Source organism: Cydia fagiglandana, chromosome 23 (assembly GCF_963556715.1).
Source record: "Cydia fagiglandana chromosome 23, ilCydFagi1.1, whole genome shotgun sequence".
NCBI lineage: Eukaryota > Metazoa > Arthropoda > Insecta > Lepidoptera > Tortricidae > Cydia > Cydia fagiglandana.
The window spans coordinates 860,483-884,813 of NC_085954.1; the positions used below are offsets into that span (position 1 = coordinate 860,483).

Consider the following 24,331-nt stretch of genomic DNA (forward strand, 5'->3'; position numbering starts at 1 on the left):
GACCCGTTTCCTTGTGAACGTTCGCGCGGACTCATTTCTAGGTTCGAAATGAGTGCGCGTGCAAGTCAGTGGAATGTTTACATTGTTTTATAACAATAAACGAGTACGATTATGACCGTGACTGTTTTTTAAATCCAATTTTGTTTACTCCGAACTCAAGCAATGTTACTATCTGGTATCCGGCCGGATAGTATGTCACTATCCGGTATTCGGCCGGATATTCAAATAATGGCCGGATAGGCCGGATAGTAACCGAATATCCGGTGCATCTCTACTGACTATACCTGTGAGTGCCGTAAGTTCTTTTTCTGTAGCATGAAGCTGATCCCTCAGGGCCTGTTCCATGAGCGCTACGGCGTTGTCCCAGTCGCTCCTAGACCCCACACAGCGATCCTGAAGGGCGTTCAGTTGGAGGACTCGAAGCACCTATAACCAAAACGATGTTTGTTTAGCCCATTCATAATAATAAAAAAAAAAAACTCAAAATTATCAAAAATTAAATAAAAAAACTTAAATTTTTCGTTTTTTTTTCCATTCTCTAATCTGTTACAGTCATACTGAGCTAAAAAAAATGGTACCGTAATAGAAATAAAAACCTTGGGACATATATTTCAGGATCCAACCAGTTAACTCTGACACTTTTATTTTTATCCAAGAATATATGAGTAGAATAGTATATGTTGCCACACTAAGAAACACTAACGCTTAGTGTGGCAACACTAAATAATATCGTAGGTATACTGAAATCTTCTCGCGGTCGCCATGTAAAGCGATTACGAAAAAGCAAGTGAAAGCGAAGTACTGGTGCCTATCACACTTGATATCATAATTCCCTGTAATTTTTTGGGTCAATTGTCTAAACAATTTGTGGCAACACTGTGCGGTAGCTGTAGAGTCCACAGCTACAGTTCAAATTCTAAAATTCAAAATTCTTTAATCAATAAAAACTCGTACAAATGATCAAAGGGATGGAGCCTCCCTGTAAGCAAAACAAATTCTTGTATTGGGAGACACCGCTCTTCCTTACATATGTAACTAACTACAACTACATAGTAAACTATTCAACTAAAGTGTCAAAGTGTATTCAGTGTAGACTATAAGATATATATAAATATACATAAGACTTACATCTTGCGCCCGGTCCTCCCACCGATGTCTCATTAGTGCTTGCTCCACGGCTTCCTATTAAATGAATTATAATAATAATTTTATTTTCACCTCAGCAGCTCGAACAAGGGTACTTTGCTTCTTAAAAACAGTGAGCAAAATGCGATTTTGCTCACTGAGTCATTTTGTCTCACTCAGTGAGCAAAATCGCATTTTGCTCACTTAGTGAGACAGTATGAGTGAGCAAAATCGCATTTTGCTCACTGAGTGAGACAAAATGTCATTCAAGTGACTTTTATAGTCAAATGTCATTTCAACATGCGGGGTCTAATACAAAGTTCGATATACTTGGGTTCTATTATCTCTGTCCCTCTAGGTATGTTCTCACTGCTTAGGGTGAAAAATTTTGTGTACTACACGAGATCAAAGTTATTTACATCTCGTGCGCTTTTGAATCCCTTACTACGCTCAAGATTCTAAATTAGATTCACTCGCTACGCTCGTGAATCTATTATAGAATCTTTCGCTTGCACGGGACTCAAAATAAGCACTCGAAGAAATATCAAACTTTGATCTCTTGTTGTACAAATAACTATTGTTAGCCTGTTGTGTCCCACTGCTGGGCAAATGCCTCCCTCTCAACAGTTCAGTCTCAGATTTACAAATAAAGCATTCTGATTCTGATTCTCTTTCTTCCACGCGTTTCGTTCCATGGCAATATTAGGCGAATCTTTCCGAGAGACGTCAAGATCGTGCCGCCATCTCCTTCTGCGAAACCCTAAAATCGCGAAAAAAAATGGCTGTTTCATACATTTTTTTGAGGGTTTAGAAGATTTATTTTAAAATTAGGTCTACGCCTACGAGAGAAAAGCGGCGACCCCAGGTCTGGCGCATTTTTAATCCAGCGTATTTCGCTAGCCGTGCAAAGGGGAAACCCCAGCAGCGTGCTAGGTACATTTAGCCGGGTACCTATGGCCTAATAGCATGTAATACCCTTAATTTTTATATTTACCTAGTTATAAGTTTGTAAATTTCTGTTCTTATTTCATACATTTTAGCTGGTCTCTTTTCTATGAGAGGGTAATTATTTTTTTCTCGATTCGGGGTTGGTCCCATAGTAAAAGTTGCTCAGTATAATCCCAAAACCTCCCTGGCAACGGGAATGCGCTTATTTTTAGCCACCCTGTATAGTATTGTACCTTTCTTAGCGCATCGAACACGGGGTCCCCCTCGCCCCCCTTGGACATGACTTCCTCGAACTCCTCCTTGAGCGCGTCCAACCCGGCTTGGATGGATTGTATGGGCAGCTCCGTCTCGGCCCATTCTCGAAGCTTAATGTCTACTGACGTGTTGAATTTGTCTGAGGATTATAGAAAAAAATATATAAAAAATTGTTACTAACGGTGATATTTATTTCACCATAATTTTTAATCAGGTATTATATAAAATACCTAGGAATATAAATTCGAAACATAATTATGTATATAGAAAATATTTATGCCTGAATTAACATCCTAGGCTTAGAGCATTTGGTAAACTGGAGATGTCATCGCTGTCATTTTCTTTACGAAACAGTCTGCCGATTTTTGCGGGGAGGGGACGTCAAATGTATTGCTATTTCTACATGGTTTGTACGTAACGTACAAATAGCCATGTCAGTCCATACAAAAGTTTGCAGTTTGCAGGTTTTTCGACAGAGGGGTAAGCTCTTAATGGCCACTCCAGATATTATAAATGCTCTAAGATGCTAGGTAGTATTTACACATTAAATTATTATCTACGCTAAATATAAATAATTTTATTGAAAGTACAACATATAAGAATTATAATATAATTTGACCTTGAATAACTTGCGACTCAGACACGAGGTTTTATACAATAAATGTGATGTATACATTTTAGTTCGTTATCTCTCATTCCGATGTGAAACTCTAATACTACTTTCACTATATAAAATATTTATAGGAATATCAAAAACTAGGCTACGACCTACGAATTACGACAACATTTGGTTATCTCACTGGCATCTATATCGTAGGGGTCAATCCATAACTCAGAGCCGAGCGCTGCAAAGTCGCTAGGGTGCTTTAACTCGATCTGTTTCACTTTATCTAGATGTAGGTACAAAACTACGCTACGAATGTATAAGACGAGTGTCTCACTGGCATCTACGTGGTAGGTCCCATAATGACCTGGCCTGAACCAAATATTATTATGCTAGAGAAATAAAACTATTATCACTTTTCAATATAGTCGCTTTTAATGTCAACGCACTTTTGACATGTAGCATGGAGTGACTCACACACAGCTGAGACACCCACCGCGAATCGATTTAATAAATTAATTGTTCATTTTCCAAATGTAATATGATACCATGTAATCCGATATTGCAAACATAAAAATAATGTTACATTTCCTCAACCTTGTACTTTAGACCTAGTGTAAAGAACAAAGGAAATGCTTTCCTATATAAACCGCACATTTAATTATAAAATACAATTGATATCCAACCGTTGCGTGTATCACTCATAAACCACCTTCTCCGAGCCGAAGGCTTACACTTCATGGCGACCCTGCCAGTCGGGCTGCTCGAGGCAGCCCCGGCTTAGACACCGCCCACCGCCAGCCGGCCAGCCACCCAGACGCTCAGCCAACCAGCCCCGCCGCCACTACCAACACCGCCTGTGCCCAACAGCAAACACCAGATGACTACAGGCCAGGACGAGTGCGGCACGTGCGCGCCGCCCGCCACCGGCGCCAGTGTGCTCCCCAAACCCCACCCGCACCCGCGCTACAACAACAAGGCCGCCCGGCTCCGCACCTTCGAAGATTGGCCCAAGAGCATGAAGCAGAAGCCCGAGGAGCTCGCCGAGGCCGGCTTCTACTACACCGGCCAGAGCGACAAGACCAAGTGCTTCTACTGCGACGGAGGACTCAAGGACTGGGAGGAGGACGACGTCCCATGGGAGCAGCACGCGCGTTGGTTCGACCGGTGCGCGTACGTTCAGCTCGTCAAGGGAGAAGATTACGTCCAGAAGGTCATGAGCAGCCAAAAAGGAAAGGTCATAATTGCTCCGAACAAAGCGTCCAACAGCGCAAGCACTAGCCAAGCTCACAGCGGCACAGGGGCGATGATAACAATAATAATAACGGTGGATACCACGGGACAAAAAGCCACAACAAGAACAGTCCAGTGGGCCACAAAAACACCAGGTATTCACCGTCGACCCCAACTACGAACTCGGCCGGATCACCAGCCACCTCATGGACATGGCAGAGCCCACACTTCCAGGAGGCAATACCGAAGCCGTTACGTATACCGCAGCCAAACGCAAAACTAACAAGTAAGCAAGCACACCAACTACTTAAGAATAATTAAAACTATTTTTTTTCGCCTTATTACAATTATCAGTTAAAATTATCATTAAGTATAATATTAATCAAATCCATAATCTATCTATCTATGTAAAGATAGATCTATAATCATAATAATGAATAATCTATTCTTTAAACATGCAGATCCGTCTGCGAGCGATATTTCAATTTCTACTATCTATTTATCTATTAATAAAAATTATAATTAATTTACGATTACTACTTGATGACGAAAACCAGGACATGAATATATGTTAAAAAATATATATTCACCAGTTGACGATAAATAATAATTATTAAAATAAAACAAGTAATAAAACATACATAAAGATAAAATTAAATATCAACAACTTATTAAAATAAAACAAGTAATAAAACATACATATAGATAAAATTAAATACCAAAAACTTGCTAAAATAAAACAATTAATAACACAAAAATATTTTCTAATAACCATCAATAAATTTTACCGAGGCATCATTCGTTAAATTTTAAAACACAATCAAAATTAAAACAAACAAAACATATATAAAGCGTCGCATGGTTAACTCAAACAGCTTTATACAATCAGCAATATTTAATAATTGAGACGGGGGTGCATTCCATTATTTCCATCTTTACAATTAACTTAACATATATATATCTTCATATAGGTATCTAAAAGACCACAATAAAAAAAAAAACACCTCAATAATATTATTTAGTATCGATTAAAACATAACAAACCCATTTTCCAACGTAAAGACAAAACCACTATCACACTAACCAAACATTGGACTAACTGACAAACACTAGAATCTACTATTCCACACATAAAACAGCATCACTTATTATCTTTTCGAATTATTAACCAATTTAACGTTCAAAAACTTAGCTTTCACACCATTTGGTTTTCAATACGCAACATATTTAATATATTTCTTTAAAGGCCATCTTAACCAGTTACAATTTAATTTCGTGTTTTCCAAAAGAAAAACAAACAAAAAAAAACCCCAATCAAATCATTTCGCTATTACAATCAATCAATCAAACTTTTATTGGTAAATTAGAAGTATTTTACATGTCAACACTTTATTACAATTACAAAACACATTATTATTTTATACATGAAAACATTACTTACACAGAATATTATTATTATTTTAGGTCAAATAATTTCAACTTACATATACTTTATTTAATACCTTTGTTGCGAATTATAATCCATATTTTTTATCTATTCAATTTACAAATTTGATTTCAATTTTTTTTTTATTAATTAACGGTATAACTAATTTCTATGACATGTAGTCAATCAGAGTAAATATTTTATTTTTAAATCTAAAGTAAATAAATAACAATCTTACATTAACATACGTTAACTTACATTTATATATCAATAATATTCAGTCCACGGATCTATTACTCAACTAATTAGAAATTGCATAAAAATAAGAAAATGCTATCAGCCAGTCCCCACTCTCATATACTCATAATAACCAAATATAAGGGATAATACAAAAATTTAAATAAAAAATCAAAAATCACGTCCAAAAAATTACCAATAACAACAAAACATACAAAGTAACACAAACATATGAACACTAGCTACTAATCAACTTAAACATATGATATGATTAATGGGATGCACCAGACTCGTGAAGGCCGCGTCACGCGTACTCGTCACACGCCACCCAATACGGATGAACATGCAACATATGCTATGTCATCTCAAATTTCGAGTACCTACCTACATAGAAAGAAGAAAAATAAATAACCATAAACAGTTCATACACTTAACGCATTATTAGAGTTTTAAACTAAAAAATAATCGCAACACATAATATGAAGATCAAGGCATAATATAGGTACTATACGAAAAGCTATACACTACATATAATGAAAGACAAATAATAAAAAAAAAAGGAAAAATATAAATATCACATTGAGAGAGCTAAATCAGATAAGTGTTGCAACCATTAGCCTGATCAACTAAAATTTATTGTGACTCTTATATGCTTTAAGTTTTCAAAATGATGATTTCCTTTCAAAATGGGGTAGCTCGTGGAATTAAATAATGTAAGCAAGGTACACCAGGATACAACCAGGCAATAACCCTTGGAACCTGACCATGATTCGATCGAGCATCAATCGTGGAGACTCCTTGGGCACACGGAAAGTTTTTTTTGTTATTCCGATGTGTGAAAACAACTGTCTGGCAATACATATTAACGCGTAATATGTATTAGCGCGCTATAATAAATAATGTCCATGCAAACAATTGCATGTTGATTTTTGTATCCTTAATAAATATATTTTATGTAAAAAAAAAAAGGTCGGCCGACCGAGAGCGCTAACTATTAAAAGCTTTGAGCTTTGAGCGCTGTGTACTTTTTAAAAGACAGGCGACAAGTATCACAAAGTCAGCTTACAATTATTAGGTCACAATGCAGACATTGCAAAATGGCTCATTGGCGATCAATTATTACACAATGCAGACATTACAAAATGGCTCATTGGCGATTAATTATTACAATAATAAACAATTTTCCACAAATCACGAGCAAAAATTCTGATGGAAAAATAAATAAAAATAAATGAAAACCCCAGGGAAAATGATAGACACTATAACACATCAGAATAATTTTTTTCTTTTACAAGCACTGAATCCTTGAGACATCATGATAGGGTCGAGTTACCTTGCATGGAGGTCTTTGGACACATATTATGTTTATTAATAAAAACATGTGTTAAAAACAGCCTGTAAAAAAAAGTATATATGTATATATATACATATAAGAATCAAATATAACATTATACTAAAAAATCAAATAAAATAAAAACAGCTATCAATCAAAACAAAAAGAGAAGAAGAATCAGAGAAGAAAAGAAATAAATAATACAATAAATTACGTACTAAATATGCCCGAAGATGTGGTTTCAGCACAAAATGTGAACCAATTTAAAAATAAATTAGACAAACACATCAAAACATCTACTTGTCAACGATAACTATTAATGATTACTGGATACAGGCAGTGTCAGTTGTCACAAATGCCTGCCTGCTTACAAAATAATAATTAATAAATGAATAATAAATATATTTATGAATAAAATAAAATTAAAACAAAGAACATTAATTAAATAACAAAATTAATAAACGTAATAACAATATTAAATAAATACCTACAATTACAGCGATAATAATAAATAAATCAATTAAATAAAAATAAAAATACATACTTAATTAAAAATAAGTTAAATTAATGACAAAAAAAAATTAAATGACAAAAAAACCCTTACATGTAAATACAATACACGTTGTTTTGTGTCCATAATATAATAATAAATTAATGAATTAATGACCAGTTTGCATGTCGAAGAAAATTCGCAAAGATACCTAACAACCTATTTACCATACCCACAATAGGTCAACGTAATAAGAATAAAAAAAACATATATTATATATAAATAAAATAATACAAAACGTATTTCACTCAAAAGAATACCACTTAATTTAAAAGTTTAGAGTATTACATTATACTACAATACGAGTTTTGCGTCATCAATGTAGAAAAATCCTTTTAACCACATAGTTATTATTACCCAATGTATAAAAGAGCCATATACTGTTATTCAAAATCAGGGTACACATATTAGCATTAAGTAAGAACATATGTTAAAAAGAAAAACCCAGCCAGTTGCAATTTTTTCGAGACCAATAATTATATCCTGACTTATGGACACATGAAATTCTTATCGACACCGGCGCAAGCCTAAGCACAATAACACTAGCCGCAGCATTGAAAACCCAAGGTCGCATGCAATCCAAGCTGACCTACATACAGGGGATAGGAGGAACAATTACATCATACGATACAATTGCACTACGCTTAGAGAGTGATAGTCAATATTACCCGCACAAATTTCACGTATTCCAAAAATTACCATAACAAATTGACGGAATAATTGGACAAGACTTTTTAATAAAATACAATTGCGTCATAGATTATGAAAAAACAACAATCACTTTAAACAACAACAACAAACAAGTAACAATACCATTAAATTTAGAGACTTACAGCCACCAAAACAACTATCCTAACCACATACAGTTACCAGCAAGAACGGAATCCAGCATAAAATTGCCAACAAATTATCCAAGGGAATTACGTCATTTCAGCCAGCAAGATCGGAAAAGGAATTTTCGTAGCCAATACATTAATAAGCACCAAAAATGGAAATATAACGGTTAGAATAATAAACACCCGCGAAAAGGAAGTAACTTTGACAAATTTCACACCGCAAATAACACCGTTAAGCGATTATGATTGTTTTTCATTCGAAAATACTAAAACAGATGCGGACAGAGTAAAATTACTATTTTCCCTCATGAAGCTAGATAATTTAAACGCTGACAAAAGCGACTCTATTAACATCATATGCGCGAAATACGCCGGCATATTCCAATTGCCAGGCGACTTACTCAATACGACCAACCTATATGAACAAAAAAAAAATACGGTTGAACCCCAACAGTATACAGTAAATACGAAAGTGCTATCTTCAGTATTGAAATAGAGTCAAATAACGAACAAACATCATAACAACACAAACAATAGGGCTCCCAACCGCATAAGGACCAGAGCAAACAAACAAACCCGGCATGTATCATGCCGACACCTCTAGATAACCATAACTCAATAATAAGGATTGTATAAAAAAAAACAGACATAATATTAGCACCAAACTACATTGTATAAGCCATCTATAGACATAAGTTAACTTTGTGTAAACTTAGATATTAAATACCTATAGCAAACTATGATTTCAACATGTATAATCCCATATCATTTACATATATGATGTATTAGTGTAGCCCATAGGCATAAGTAAAACAAAAACACACATAATAATGTAAAGACAAAAACAAACATAACTATGTATTTTTGTCTCAAAAAAAAAGGGAGGACGTGTAGCATGGAGTGACTCACACACAGCTGAGACACCCACCGCGAATCGATTTAATAAATTAATTGTTCATTTTCCAAATGTAATATGATACCATGTAATCCGATATTGCAAACATAAAAATAATGTTACATTTCCTCAACCTTGTACTTTAGACCTAGTGTAAAGAACAAAGGAAATGCTTTCCTATATAAACCGCACATTTAATTATAAAATACAATTGATATCCAACCGTTGCGTGTATCACTCATAAACCACCTTCTCCGAGCCGAAGGCTTACACTTCAGACATCTTGGAATAAGCATCTCTATTAATTATAAAAGTCTTGCTGCTTTTCCGTTTACAAACTACTGATTTAATGTGCTATCCAATAGTGCATAACATGTCATGACATGTTGCGTAGAAGTGGGTCAGGCCAGGTCATTATGGGACCACCTGGTATATCGTGGGGGTCGATCCATAACTCAGAGCGGAGCGCTGCAAGGTCGCTAGTGTGCTTTAACTCGATCTGTTTGACTTTATCTAGATGTAGGTACAAAACTACGCTACGAATGTATAAGACGAGTGTCTCACTGGCATCTATATCGTAGGGGTCGATCCATAACTCAGAGCCGAGCGCTGCAAGGTCGCTAGGGTGCTTTAACTCGATCTGTTTCACTTTATCTAGATGTAGGTACAAAACTACGCTACGAATGTATAAGACGAGTGTCTCACTGGCGTCTATATCGTAGGGGTCGATTCAGAACTCGAGAGTCGAGCGTTGCAAGGGCGCTAGGGTGCTTTAACTCGATCTGTTTGACTTTATCTAGATGTAGGTACAAAACTACGCTACGAATGTATAAGACGAGTGTCTCACTGGCGACTATATCGTAGGGGTCGATCCAGAACTCCAAGAGTCGAGCGTTGCAAGGTCGATAGGTTGCTTTCACTCGATCTGTTTGACTTTATCTAGATGTAGGTACAAAACTACGCTACGAATGTATAAGACGAGTGTCTCACTGGCATCTATATCGTAGGGGTCGATCCAGAGCCGAGCGCTGCAAGGTCGCAAGGGTGCTTTAACTCGACCTGTTTGACTTTATCTAGATGTAGGTACAAAACTACGCTACGAATGTATAAGACGATGGTCTCACTGGCATCTATATCGTAGGGGTCGATCCATAACTCAGAGCCGAGCGCTGCAAGGTCGCTAGGGTGCTTTAACTCGATCTGTTTGACTTTATCTAGATGTAGGTACAAAACTACGCTACGAATGTATAAGACGATGGTCTCACTGGCATCTATATCGTAGGGGTCGATCCATAACTCAGAGCCGAGCGCTGCAAGGTCGCTAGGGTGCTTTAACTCGATCTGTCTGACTTTATCTAGATGTAGGTACAAAACTACGCTACGAATGTATAAGACGAGTGTCTCACTGGCATCTATATCGTAGGGGTCGATCCATAAATCAGAGCCGAGCGCTGCAAGGTCGATAGACTCGATAGATTTCTTTGACTTGATCTGTTTCGACACCAGTTTGTCTGGGAACGGGTAGGAAGGTTGGATATAGGGTTATTTACAGTAGTTACACTCTTACAAACGTGTAGGTTTATTTAAAGAGGCATGTGTCGTTTTCAAGCAAAAGGTCCCACTTTGTTGCGTACCATAAGGAAGAAATTTGCTCGTACTTAGGGCATACTGAAAATTCCTGGACTGGCCACTTAGAAAAATATCATCATCATCATTCATATAACCACTCAACCGTCCGGCCCGCGAGACTGTTTTCCTGTCAACCGTCCGGGGTTTTTTAGCGACGCACGCCCCGCGCAGCGCATTCACAATTTTCTACAAAAATTATAACTACACTGCCACCTAAATTTTTTTAGAGCTAACTATTTAGTTAGGCTACGTTGTCGCATCAAGAGAATTAGTAAATAATGCCGAAATATTCCGTTAGATGGCTCTGAAATCAATTCTTTCTTCCACCCCTTTGGATAGTAAGGTTCCCGCGGACGGTTAAGAGCATATTTTTTTCGGATACTATACTATCGTCGGACGGTCAAGTGGTTAAGAGTTACTCTTGTCGGTGGAGCGATTTCCATGTATGTCGGTCCTCTGCCTTCTCCTTGACAGCCTGATACGACACGACGTTGAGCTTTTCCTTTACTTGATCTATGTACGTTCTCCTTGGTCTCCCCCTCCGTCTTGTTGCCTCAACTTTTCCTTCAATGATATTTTTGATAAATTCGTCGTGTCGTAGCAGGTGACCAAGCATCTTTCCTCTTCTGTTTTCTATTTGTTATTGTTTTGTAGAAAAATATAAGTCGTCTCATATATCGGAATACAGAAACTTTCAGTATGGCCCACGTATCTTAAGGGTCTCCCCTGATATATCGACGCGCATTCGGCAAAAGCCGGCCGATGCGAGCCGAGCCGAACGACGACTTTTTCGCTCTTATTGCGTGGACATAAAGCTTTTTCCTATCGGCTTTTGCCGAATGCGCGTCGATATATCAGGGGAGACCCTTATACGCCCGTCAAAGCGTCCTCATGACAAGCGACAATGAGTACCTTTGATCCAGAAAGCAAAACATGAGTTCCTGACCTCGACAATGGGATCAACTGTTTAATTATACCCTTTCTTTCTTTTCTTTGAGAAATCGGGGAACATAGTAGTGGAAAGATCCTGACGAATTAAGAAACTCTTTCTCTTTGAAGTCTGTTGAAAATAGTCACTGACAACTCTTGTCAAATGGGCACCAAACCTATACCGGGTGTGGCCTGTAATATGAGCAAACAATTTAACTTTAGGCTGTACTCCTCATACTGACCAACATTTGTTCAGCGACTTTTAAAAATAATTTGTGGTTTGATTTTTAATACACTTTAAAGTTTATTCTAAGACGCAATATATTGCGAATTTTGTTATGATTAAGGCGTGACAAGCAACGTCAATCACAATGATATGGCGTGGCGATGGCGTCCATTGAAGATAATATTTATTTTGTATGAAAAATAGGGAGTCTATATAATTCATAATTTTTAAAAGTTGTAGAACAAAAGTGTCACCGTTTGAGGAGTACAATCTATGTTTTAATTATTTGCTCGTACTACAGGCCACACCCGTTATAAAACCTAATACGACTAACAAACGTATATTATCCCATAGAACATTTTAAATTCGCGCCTTTTTCTACTGACAAAGTTGTTTGACAGATTATAAATAACATTTTTGGCAGAGGAGAAGGATTAGGAAAGGATAGGACTCACGATCACGACCGTCATCTCTTTCTTTCGCTTCGTTTCTCTCTTTTATGCTCGTGGTTGATTTCTGCTCGTCTTGTTTCTTGATCTGATTGCGTCGAGCGCTATTTGCTCTGACTAGCTCTAGATACAGACCTAGAATATCAAGGTATACTTGCTTTGAGCTAAGGAGAATACAGGCAGCTATATCTAGGCATAAGATAAGTTTCGAGAGCAACGAAATCTAAATGGCTGTAAGTTTAAGAGCCCTTCAACGTGAACACTAGCGCCACAGCTAAATAATCGTGGTTATTTAAATTTAACGAACGTAAAAACTAGTCTGATATATTCAAAAGGTACTTAAATACACAATACAGTACGTAGCGGCCCCCTTTTTTCAATATCTTTCGTTAAATTTAAATAATCACGATTATTTAGCTGTGGCGCTAGTGTGCACGTTGAAGGGCTCTTAATAAGGATGGAGTTTAAAATTAGGGATGTACCGACTAGTCGCCGACTAGTCGGGAAAGCCGACTATCCGGCCACATTTGTAGTCGGCGATTAGTCGGCGACTAGTCGGCAAAAATGGCCGATTAGTCGGCACGTTATTAGTGAAAGAATTACTAAAATACCTATTCAGGATGCATACGAAAACTTTTGTTCATATAAATAATTGACTATTTGATCGTTATCGTATGTTGGTGGGCTGGTGTTTTCCTCTACAGGTCGATCTCGACTGATTCTCGGGTAATGTCATGTGCAAGTTCGGCAGTTAATTATTTTTATTGTTATTCAGTTCTTGTTTTTTTTTTTAATGGTAGGGCCATGAGGAACTATTAATGTTATTGCAAAATTTAGAGACTTAGACAGGGCTCGTGAGGGCTAGACGTTGCTCGTGAAGACGCTGACCACAGGGGATAGGTTCTTAACTGGCGACTTCATGTGGGAAATAGAGCCATGGAAATGCCTCCTATAAGCTGTACTGACGGTCTGCTCAGGATCGTAAAATAAAAGAACTAAAGACAGAAATTGAACGAGGATTCTTGTGATAGGTCTTTGAACCTGTAGAAAACACCTTTTACCCAAGCTATTATGATGAATAGCGCAACAAAAGGAGCGAAACTATTGTTTTTCACTTAAACTTATACGAAACTAATGATCTGGCCGACTAGCCGACTAGTCGGCCGACTAATCGGCCATTCGAGCGCCGATTAGTCGGCTAGTCGGCCAAATCAATAGTCGGTACATCACTAGTAAAAATCTTTTAAATCTATTTTAAATTTCCTTCCTATAGTATTTGATATTAGGGGGCGTCACTGGACGTGGGATAAATTACGTGAAGGCTTCCGGGGGGTTGCCAATGTGAAAATGATTTATCTTAATATATCTTTAAAATCTACCAAGCAACGTCTTCTTGAGCCGCTGCAATGCTACGCAGTTAAATCCCATTGAACACCTTGCCAGAAGCAGTAGTCCAGAGGGCGCTGTTGAGTGTTATTCCATGGCAGTGACCAGTGTTAGATTTACGGATTCTTGTCCCTAGTTACAGACTGCTATTTCTCCCCCTCATGGGCCACCAATTATACCAGACACCATTTTTTTTTTATCGGTGGACAATCGAGCAGTGAAAATGAGTACTCTCCATTTTTAAAATATATTTACCAACGTCCTCCTGAGCTGCCGCAGCGCTGGGCAGGTATATCCCATTGAACACCTTGCCAGCGGCGGTGGCCCAGAGGGCGCTATTCAGCCGTTTCTCCCAGGCGGCGGCCGGGATGGCGGACAGCTCGGCCGACTGGTCGAGCAGCTCGGCGCGAGCGCGCTCGAAGAGCTCGTCGCGGTCTAGCTCGCGCTGTCTGGAATATATAACCTTTGTCATTTTAAAGATCACAAGATAGTCAATCTGGACATTACGTCATGTCGATAGTTCCAAAGTAATAGGGTGAATAAACATTTTCTTGTCACTAGTTGCCGTGGTTACGGTCTCTTGGTTCACTCTTAAAATACTAGTTATTTCGTATTCAAATAACCCAAACTTGATTTTTTGGTAGTTATAAGGCCTTTCCATAATGGGACATCAACTAAGCATCAGGTTTGTAGAACATGGTACAGCAGCTCTTCTAAGAAACTATGCTACTATTGTCTCCTGGCTGATGGGACAGAATAACAAGTATAACAACAAGAAATAGTTGATCGACCCATATGCACATTTGGACTCAGATCATAATTTCATAGTTTAGTTTCCGAAAGGATCGCGATTCAAAAGTTTTATCTCTATCGCTGTGTCGACGATTTTGAAGTTGTGGAACCTTACCTAGGGAAAGTATTTGTCCACTCCGTCTCAAGGTTGAACCTCATGGCCTTGAAAGCGTCAGCCTGCTGTTCCACAGAGGCGCGGACCGTTCGCCAGAAACAGTCAGCCACGGCTAGAGACAGGTTGCTGGTTGTCACTTGAATGGGATGAGGTTTCTTAGATCTTACCTAGGGAAGGTATTCTTCCACTCCGTCTCAAGGTTGAACCTCATGGCCTTGAAAGCGTCAGCCTGCTGTTCTACAGAAGCGCGGACCATCCGCCAGAAACAGTCAGCTACGGCTAGAGACAGGTTGCGGGTCGTCACTTGGGATGGGGTGACGAGACCGTCTCTGAAAAGGGAATAGATTGTTATAGCAATTTCTTGACCCCACTAATTTTAAGCGGCCACCGCAGCCTATTGGCGCTTGAAACTCCTGTTACACTCGACGCGCGTTGTTGACCCTTTAAGCTTTCAAGGATTCACTGTGTTTCGTTTTAAAAAAGCACAGGCTGATAAACAAAATTTAATGTTTCTTTCTAGAAAATGACTAAACATTTTTTACCCGACTACGGGAAGGGTTATGGTTTTTGGTGTATATGTGTCACTGTAAAAGCCCGAATTACGGCAAAACCTAGGATTTACCGGTAAAACCTAGGTTTTACCGATGCCGATCGGTAAAAGCCCGAAATGTTAAATCTTACTAGTTTACTTCGGGCTTTTACCAACACCGATATGGTAAATCCTAGGTCTTACCACGGCGACCGGTAAAGTTTGAATCATGCACTGATTCTCGACCCCTCCCGCTCAAATCCCCGTACACCGCACCGCATGCGCCGTTAAGTGGGTTAGGTTGGTGGGTTAGGTTAGGTTAGAACTGCGAGCCTTACAGAAACGAAATGCTACTAGGAAAGTGAGTGGTTTTACCTCCTTTTCTACATAGTGCACCATCTACACATAATCTTTCATCGGGCCCCATAGAAGTCGGTTTTTTTTTTCTTAAATATTAACATCTAATAATCTCAAGAATCAGTGCATGATTCAAACTTTACCGGTCGCCGTGGTAAGACCTAGGATTTACCATATCGGTGTTGGTAAAAGCCCGAAGTAAACTAGTAAGATTTAACATTTCGGGCTTTTACCGATCGGCATCGGTAAAAACAAGGATTTACCGGTAAGACCTAGGTTTTGCCGTACTTTGGGCTTTTACAGTAACATATGTATGGATGCATTCATGTGTATATATGCTATATTTTAACGGACTTTGATTTTTGAGGGGGCGATTTACGTAAAAAACGTGGTAAGGTTAAAGGTCAAATTTTTATCTTGACACATGGATTTGCACTTACTTGAATAACTTGGAAGACCGGAAGAACCTCTCCTCGTACTCTCTGATGCTCTGAATGGAGTCATCCTTTCTACTGCGGCCTGTTACTACGGCGTAGTAGCCCAGGGCCTTCATTGGGAACAGTTTGCCTTCCAGTATACGACGAATCTAAAAAGTAAATCATTGGTAGACCAGGCCCCTGTTTCACCAACGTGACAGGTGCGACGAATTGTAAAATCACTGTTGCTGACGTCACAGGCATCCGTGGGCTACGGTTACCGCTTACCATCGGGCGGGCCGTATTCCTGTTTGCCACCATCATTGTATTATTAACAAAAACTTTATGATATCGGAAAAAACAGATATTTCTCTTGCTAAGTTTATGACAATTGTCAAAAGAAACACTACAATTGTCACGAAATTCCGACATATAACTCATTACCTGTCAAGAATTACCTACAATTCTTCTAAATCTTTGACAATTGTCATAAACTTAGCAGGAGAAATATCTGTTTTTTCCGATATTATAAAGTTTTTTTTAATAATACAATGATGGTGGCAAACAGGAATACGGCCCGCCCGATGGTAAGTGGTAATCGAGCCCATGGATGCCTGTGACGTCAGCAATAGTGATTTTACAATTCGTCGCACCTGTCACCGATGTGAAATTGGGGCCAGGAGTAGAAACGGTAAGCCTAGGGCTCAGAAACGGTAAAATCCAAAACGCGAACGCGAAACCCATTTGGACAGGCTGCAAAATCCTTATCTTGTCAAATCTTGTTTGTCTGACGTGTAAATAAATTGATTAAGAGCCAACAGGAGTGGTCATTTCTCCATACAAACGTACTCGACTGTTTCCTCCGTGGTTTTGACGCTAGAGCAATGATTTTTCAACACAGATTAATATTGTCAATATCTGTGTCGGACCGTTTTGCTTTTTTTGATATTTTAGTTTTTTAAGGCGCTAGAGCCCGTTAAAAATGGCCAAAATGGCCTCATTGACTATGCCACAATGAGAGGCGTAGTATTCAAAACTGATATCAATTAGCCTAAAAAGCAAAACGGTCGGACACAGATAATTTCATAATCATTTAGATTTCCAAATTTGGTTACGATTGGTTAAGTTTTGGAGGAGGAAACAGTCGAGTACGAAACCTCGATTTTTGAGATTTTTACGCAGGACTTTTCGCCTTATCCTTATCGCACTAGTTTTAGGAGCCGCTTCCGTTAGCGAGACGGGTATATTTACCTAAAATATTTAAAACTCAGCTTATGTTTCGTCTTAATACTGTTTGGAGCAGCGTTAGTCAAATGTTCGTAACTTCGTAGAATCTTAAAAAATTTTAAGCGAGATTTTCAATAAGCCGGTATGTTTTGAAACCGGTTTTTAGACTTGCGTACCAAATATTTTTTTCAATAATATACATATATTACAGTGTCATGAAAATGATTATAGCGTAAACTCGTAAAGAAATTTTATTTTGTTTCATAGAGAGAAAATAATTTAATATAACTTACTCTGTTCGGATTAGCGAGGTTTTCCTCAGCCAGATCTACTTTAGTAAGAACGAAGATCGTTCTTTTGCCTGATGGGTCGCAGGATGAGACTAGATCAGTAACGTTGCTTCGCTCGGCGTCTACTGAACCATCCTGAAAATATCAACATAACCCATTTTTTACTCAATAGAGCCGTCTGTTAAAAAAACTAGATTTTATATTAAGAAAAGTTGGAAAATATAGCAGATAGAAAGTGCTTTTACAACTCGGATGATTTACATACTAAAATAAAAAGTTGATCGCCCCAATTGGTTCAACCTATCAGTTATGTGAGTAGAAAATACGTGCAAAAGCAAGATGATTAGTTTGAAAGTAGCTTTTGTAAAAGCTAGTGTTCTTCTTGGGATTAAATTGCCGAGCGGATCACTAGGGATGATGATTACCTGTATACACAATATGATTGCGTTTGGATTCTCCATGTACTGTTTGCTCATTTGCTTAATGGCGTCCCGTGTGTCAGACGCCATGTCTACTGTCTGCGTCTAGAAAAAAAAAACCTTGCTTTAATTATGAATCATTATTTTTGAAAATGACCAGTGGTCTGTTAGGAAAAAAATTGTTTAGAAATTATAAGTGATCGGCGATTTAGTTGCCACTAGAGGTGAATGCCTGCTATGCTACTCCGGGATTTCGGGCTTTATGAAGCAGATTTTTTTTATCAAAGATTTAAAAGGTTTATACCACCGTAACCAAATCGTCTATCACTGGAAATAATAGACTTCGTTAACTGTATAGATAGTAATAGTTACTTACTGAAATAACGCCAGGCAGATCGACCAGAACCATCCGCTGTATGCCAGGCCCCTTTACAGACATGGATATGACTTCGGTGGAAACTGTGCGGCCTCCGCGAACGCTGTTACGCATTCGCAGCTCCACTTCTCTGTTGGAAAATAAATAACAATAATGTGATTTGATTTGCAAAATGCGAATAAACAAAAAATAAAAAACCGGGCAAGTACGAGTCGGACTCGCGCACGAAGGGTTCCGTACCATAATGAAAAAAACCGGGCAAGTGCGAGTCGGACTAGCGCACGAAGGGTTCCGTACCATAAAGCAAAAAAAAAACCGGAAAAAAATGCAAAAAGAAAACGGTCACCCATCCAAGTACTGACCCCGCCCGACGTTGCTTAACTTTGGTCAGAAATCACGTTTGTTGTATGGGAGCCCCATTTAAATCTTTATTTTATTCTGTTTTTAGTATTTGTTGTTATAGCGGCAACAGAAATACATCATCTGTGAAAATTTCAACTGTCTAGCTATCACGGTTCGTGAGATACAGCCTGGTGACAGACGGACGGACGGACGGACGGACGGACAGCGAAGTCTTAGTAATAGGGTCCCGTTTTACCCTTTGGGTACGGAACCCTAAAAAAAAAACGAAAGAAAAACAAAAAAAACGGTCACCCATCCAAGTACTGACCACTCCCGGCGTTGCTTAACTTTGGTCAAAAATCACGTTTGTTGTATGGGAGCCCCATTTAAATCTTTATTTTATTCTGTTTTTAGTATTTGTTGTTATAGCGGCAACAGAAATACATCATCTGTGAAAATTTCAACTGTCTAGCTATCACGGTTCGTGAGATACAGCCTGGTGACAGACGGACGGACGGACGGACAGCGAAGTCTTAGTAATAGGGTCCCGTTTTACCCTTTGGGTACGGAACCCTAAAAAGAACATATTGGACATAATTTTATCGCTTCATAATTGGGAATTAGTTGAAAAGCGTTTAATAAAAAATTACAGTTATTAAGTTGTAAGATATAAACGCTATGCAGCCAAACTCATGTTTTGGTAATCTATACGATCGAAAATTACAAGCACCAAATATTATACTCTGTCTCCGTCGACATTAAAGGTACAGGTTTCAAGTTATTTTGTAACATAAATTTAAGGTATAATTTCCTATCTATCAGATTCAAGATCTAAATGAGCTATAAAAACCTACAAAATATAAATAAACGGTTCCAACTGACAGGAACTCAAAAAAGTCTGTAATCTGTGGTTTATGTTTGTTTAGATTTGGTATACATGTTTTTGTTTAACTATAGCAGTACTCTCTGCGTAGTTTTGCGCGTTTACCTTCATTGTACTTACTTTCTGAGATCTGCGAGGTCTGACTCCTTGTTGAGATCAAATTCGCGCGCCGAGTCTCGGAACTGAGCTACGTGATATGGACCTTCTGATAGGGTCACCTTCACTGGGGCTCTGAAACAAAATCAGTATCAACTTCTGGCTGTAAGCTACTAATGTGGTGTTCTTTTCGATTAACCGATTCGGGGCTGATGACACGCCTGCCGTGTCATCAATGTTTTTTACGTGTGGCGTATAACACGGGAGGAGTGCCATCATGTTTTATGGCACATGGCATGGCTGCCGTGTCATGAAATGATTGTTCCGCGCCACAGCCAAAAGTTTTCGAAAATGGAACACGCAACGAATCGGTTAATGGTGCTCCTACGCTACCAGTTATATGACGTTATATAACATCGTGACAGGGACAACATGATAGTATTGATAGTGTATTATCTTGTCTCTGTCACACAATGTTTAATAAGATAACACAGCTAATAAACAAACTAATCCCTATTATATCTTTTTATTTTATTTTATTTGAGCTTCAGTTTCGAAAATCATCAATTAAGTTTGAAAAGTAGGATAAAATTTACTATGGATGTGCTAATTCTTCGCAGACGAGTAACTAGTCTTTATTAAGAGAGTATTAATAAGACTTCAAGAACCAAATCAAGAGTCTTGCCTTGTCTTGTCTTGAGTCTTGTCTTGTCTTGTCTTGAAGTTGCCTTCAAATCAAGAGTGAACAGGCACCTTCTGGGCGAGCTCGCTCCATCGTAGGCCACGTCTACGCCTCAGCTAGTCTGTGGCCATGAGTAAGCCCATTCATAATAAAAAAAAAAAAAAACTAGAAGACTGTGTAAAGGGGCCCACTGATTAACAGTCCGCCGGACGGTATCGGCCTGTCAGTTAGAACATAATTTTGACAGTTCCGAACAACTGACAGGCCGATATCGTCCGGCGGACTGTTAGTCAGTGGTCGGCTTAATCATACCTTGTACACATCTCTCCGGCTCCCCTCGGGAATATCCTCGCCTGAGCGATCATCTCCAGAACCGAAGTCTTCCCTGCAGACTGGTCTCCGACCACCACCACTCGCGGCAGGCGGTCGGTCTCACCGGCGTCCCAGCCTGACAGCTCGTCCAAGACGGCAGAGTACATGTCGATTAGGGAGCGCTAAAAAAATGTTTTAACTGCTAGAAATTTGGACCAATTATAAAAATATTACATGTTGTAAGTGCTGCAAATTTGGACTAAAACCGGGAAACACTTAATATTAAAGATGCCAAAGCGGCCCCATATTTCAGTCTAACAGCTCGTTGAGGACCTCTGTCGACATGACGACATTGAGCGCAAAACAATCAAATGCTTTAAGTGTTGTAGATTTGGACCACAATCAACATCATAGATGCCGAAGCAGTTCATAACTTAGTGACTTTTAAACTCCTACCACGCTACGTTTGCATTGCAGCGACGTGGCAAGAACAGTGCATATTACATATCCCATGGATGTGCAATACAATGTCCTAGTCCATGTTAGTATAAAAACGTGATGAAAACAGTTGAAATGCAATTGGCGTGAAAACTTAGGCCCGACTTTAAATATCTAGTTAACATATCTCACCTTAATCTTCCTCGCGGGAGGCTGCCTGCCCTGCCTGAGCAGCATATTCTGCTGTCGTAATTCTCTGTTTTCTTGTTCGAGCCTCTGCAGCTCGCGTTGGTAGCGAGCTTGGAGCGCTAGGACCTCCTCTTGAAGGGCATGGACGCGTTTTTCTAAAAAAAAATAGTTTTTAATGTTTTAATTTCATATACTTAATTGATGTTAACATTAAGATGTTGGAGCGCAGGTGGCCTAGCGGTAAGAGCGTGCGACTTGCAATCCGGAGGTCGCGGGTTCAAACCCCGGCTCGTACCAATGAGTTTTTCGGAACTTATGTACGAAATATCATTTGATATTTACTAGTCGCTTTTCGGTGAAGGAAAACATCGTGAGCAAACCGGACTAATTCCAATAAGGCCTAGTTTCCCCTCTGGGTTGGAAGGTCAGATGGCAGTCGCTTTCGTAAAAACTAGTGCCTACGTCAAATCATGGGATTAGTTGTCAAGCGGACCCCAGGCTCCTATGTGAGCCGTGGCAAAATGCCGGGATAGCGCGAGGAAGAAGAAGAACATTAAGATGTTGGTAATGTTGGACATAAGTTAGGCATGCGCAATTGCGCATGCGATAGAGATAGGACATGGCGGGTCAATGTACGAATTCTTCGTGCTTACCGTCCTTAAAGTGTCATTCTTTGGAACTTGCTAACTATGTAAACAAACCGCCATATTGAAATTGTCATTGAATGATGATTTCAATATGGCGGTTTGTTTACATAGTTACCAAGTTCCATAGAATGACACTTTACAGTATGGCGGTCTTACCATAAGTACGATCGTCGCTGGCCCGGCCACCACCCGTCGCCGCCGGAGCAGGTTTGCTCTGCAAATTGTTGACAATCTTCGGGGCTGGTTCTGTTGACGAAATTGAACAATTTTATTTAAATATAAGATCATGATTGTGATATAGATGTTGTTAAATTCACAGCTCCATGATCTTTACCTTTGTTGGCAGAATTGGCCCACTTTTATGTATAGGTATTAGTTGGAAATTTGAAAGTTGAATTTGAGTCGACAGTTTTATGACAAATTGGCTTTAGATTTTTATGGTTATTTAGTAAAGGTCCTAAGCGAAGATGCTTTGTTAAATCGAATTCAACTTTTACAAAAATGTGTCCACAAATATTTCGAACAAATACTTAAATAATGAACTATATATTCTTGGCATAGCCAACTATTTTATTTTTTATTTTATTGCCTTATTTTTTTTATACCAGAAAAGTTACTTTTTTTATACTATATCTACAGTTTTCCTTATTCTACATTCTACGGTAACCGCTTCTGTGTGCCTTTGGGCAAAGGCCTCCCCCAATCTTCTCCACTCTTCCTTATTATGAACTAGTCTGGTCCATGTTTTTGTTTTTGTATTTCCAACTATCACACATATCTAATGGTGGACCGCCGTAAATCCACAGTACGACACATATAGTCCGGGAGCCGGCTGCATGAAACAAACCTCATCAAAAAATAGAATATACCTACCCTGTAGAGGTACCTGACATTTAGTAGATTCCAACGCACTTGGTCGGCCTAGGCTTAACCTGGCAGATTTTGTACAAATGGCAAAAACGTTGGACAAAAATTCATCAAAAAAAACCTCATCGAAAAATAGAATGAAACTTGTATGGTAGGATACCTGACCTTGAGGACAGTAAAAAAAAGTGGTCGGCCTCACCTTAGCCTGGCAGTTTTTGCAGTCCGACCAGATTTATTGGGTCACGTGAGAGCTACAATTTACCTCATCGAAAAATAGAATGAAACAAACGGATTATAATAGCTGAAATAAGCCTGTTGACGTATGTCTTGGTCGGCCTCACCTTAACCTGGCAGTTTTTGCAGTCCGACCAGATTTATAAAAAAATCATCAAAAAATTTTTATCGATAAATCGTATGAAACTTGTATGGTACGATAGCTGCCTTTGAGGACAGTAAAAAAAAAAATGGTCGGCCAAATCCTGTGTTTGCAGGTTCCTGTGTCCGACCAATTTTGTGGTACCACGTGAGAGCTACAATTTACCTCATCGAAAAATAGAATGAAACAAACGGATTATAATAGCTAAAATAAGCCTGTTGACGTATGTCTTGGTCGGCCTCACCTTAACCTGGCAGTTTTTGCAGTCCGACCAAATTTATGAAAAAATCATCAAAATTTTTTTATCGAAATGTCGTATGAAACTTGTATGGTACGATAGCTGCCTTTGAGGACAGTAATAAAAAAATGGTCGGCCAAATCCTGTGTTTGCAGGTTCCTGTGTCCGACCAATTTTGTGGTACCACGTGAGAGCTACAATTTACCTCATCGAAAAATAGAATGAAACAAACGGATTATAATAGCTTAAATAAGCCTGTTGACGTATGTCTTGGTCGGCCTCACCTTAACCTGGCAGTTTTTGCAGTCCGACCAGATTTATAAAAAAATCATCAAAAATTTTTTATCGAAAAATCGTATGAAACTTGTATGGTACGATAGCTGCCTTTGAGGACAGTAAAAAAAAGTGGTCGGCCAAATCCTGTGTTGGCAGGTTCCTGTGTCCGACCAATTTTGTGGTACCACGTAAGAGCTACAATTTACCTCATCGAAAAATAGAATGAAACAAACGGATTATAATAGCTAAAATAAGCCTGTTGACGTATGTCTTGGTCGGCCTCACCTTAACCTGGCAGTTTTTGCGGTCCGACCAAATATATAAAAAAAAATTCAAAATTTTTTTATCGAAAAATCGTATGAAACTTGTATGGTACGATAGCTGCCTTTGAGGACAGTAAAA

General features: G+C 38.7%; 1 protein-coding gene across 4 annotated transcripts in view; it reads right to left on the reverse strand.

Annotated features, from left to right (window-relative positions):
- Positions 1-24,331, reverse strand: part of LOC134676006 (dynamin-like 120 kDa protein, mitochondrial) — a 42,306-nt gene that overhangs the window by 6,433 nt on the left and 11,542 nt on the right. For all 4 annotated transcript variants that reach the window (XR_010099861.1, XM_063534317.1, XM_063534316.1 and 1 more), the window contains exons 5-17: positions 22,329-22,418; positions 21,529-21,680; positions 20,899-21,080; positions 19,929-20,039; positions 18,584-18,713; positions 18,214-18,312; positions 17,792-17,923; positions 16,296-16,441; positions 15,137-15,298; positions 14,318-14,511; positions 2,307-2,467; positions 1,129-1,182; positions 285-426 (exon numbers count right to left, since the gene is read on the reverse strand). Coding sequence is in view for 3 of the 4 variants with exons in the window: in XM_063534317.1 (XP_063390387.1) it covers positions 285-426; positions 1,129-1,182; positions 2,307-2,467; positions 14,318-14,511; positions 15,137-15,298; positions 16,296-16,441; positions 17,792-17,923; positions 18,214-18,312; positions 18,584-18,713; positions 19,929-20,039; positions 20,899-21,080; positions 21,529-21,680; positions 22,329-22,418 (1,755 nt within the window). In the remaining variant the exon portion in view is untranslated. The remainder of the gene's footprint in view (positions 1-284; positions 427-1,128; positions 1,183-2,306; positions 2,468-14,317; positions 14,512-15,136; positions 15,299-16,295; positions 16,442-17,791; positions 17,924-18,213; positions 18,313-18,583; positions 18,714-19,928; positions 20,040-20,898; positions 21,081-21,528; positions 21,681-22,328; positions 22,419-24,331) is intronic.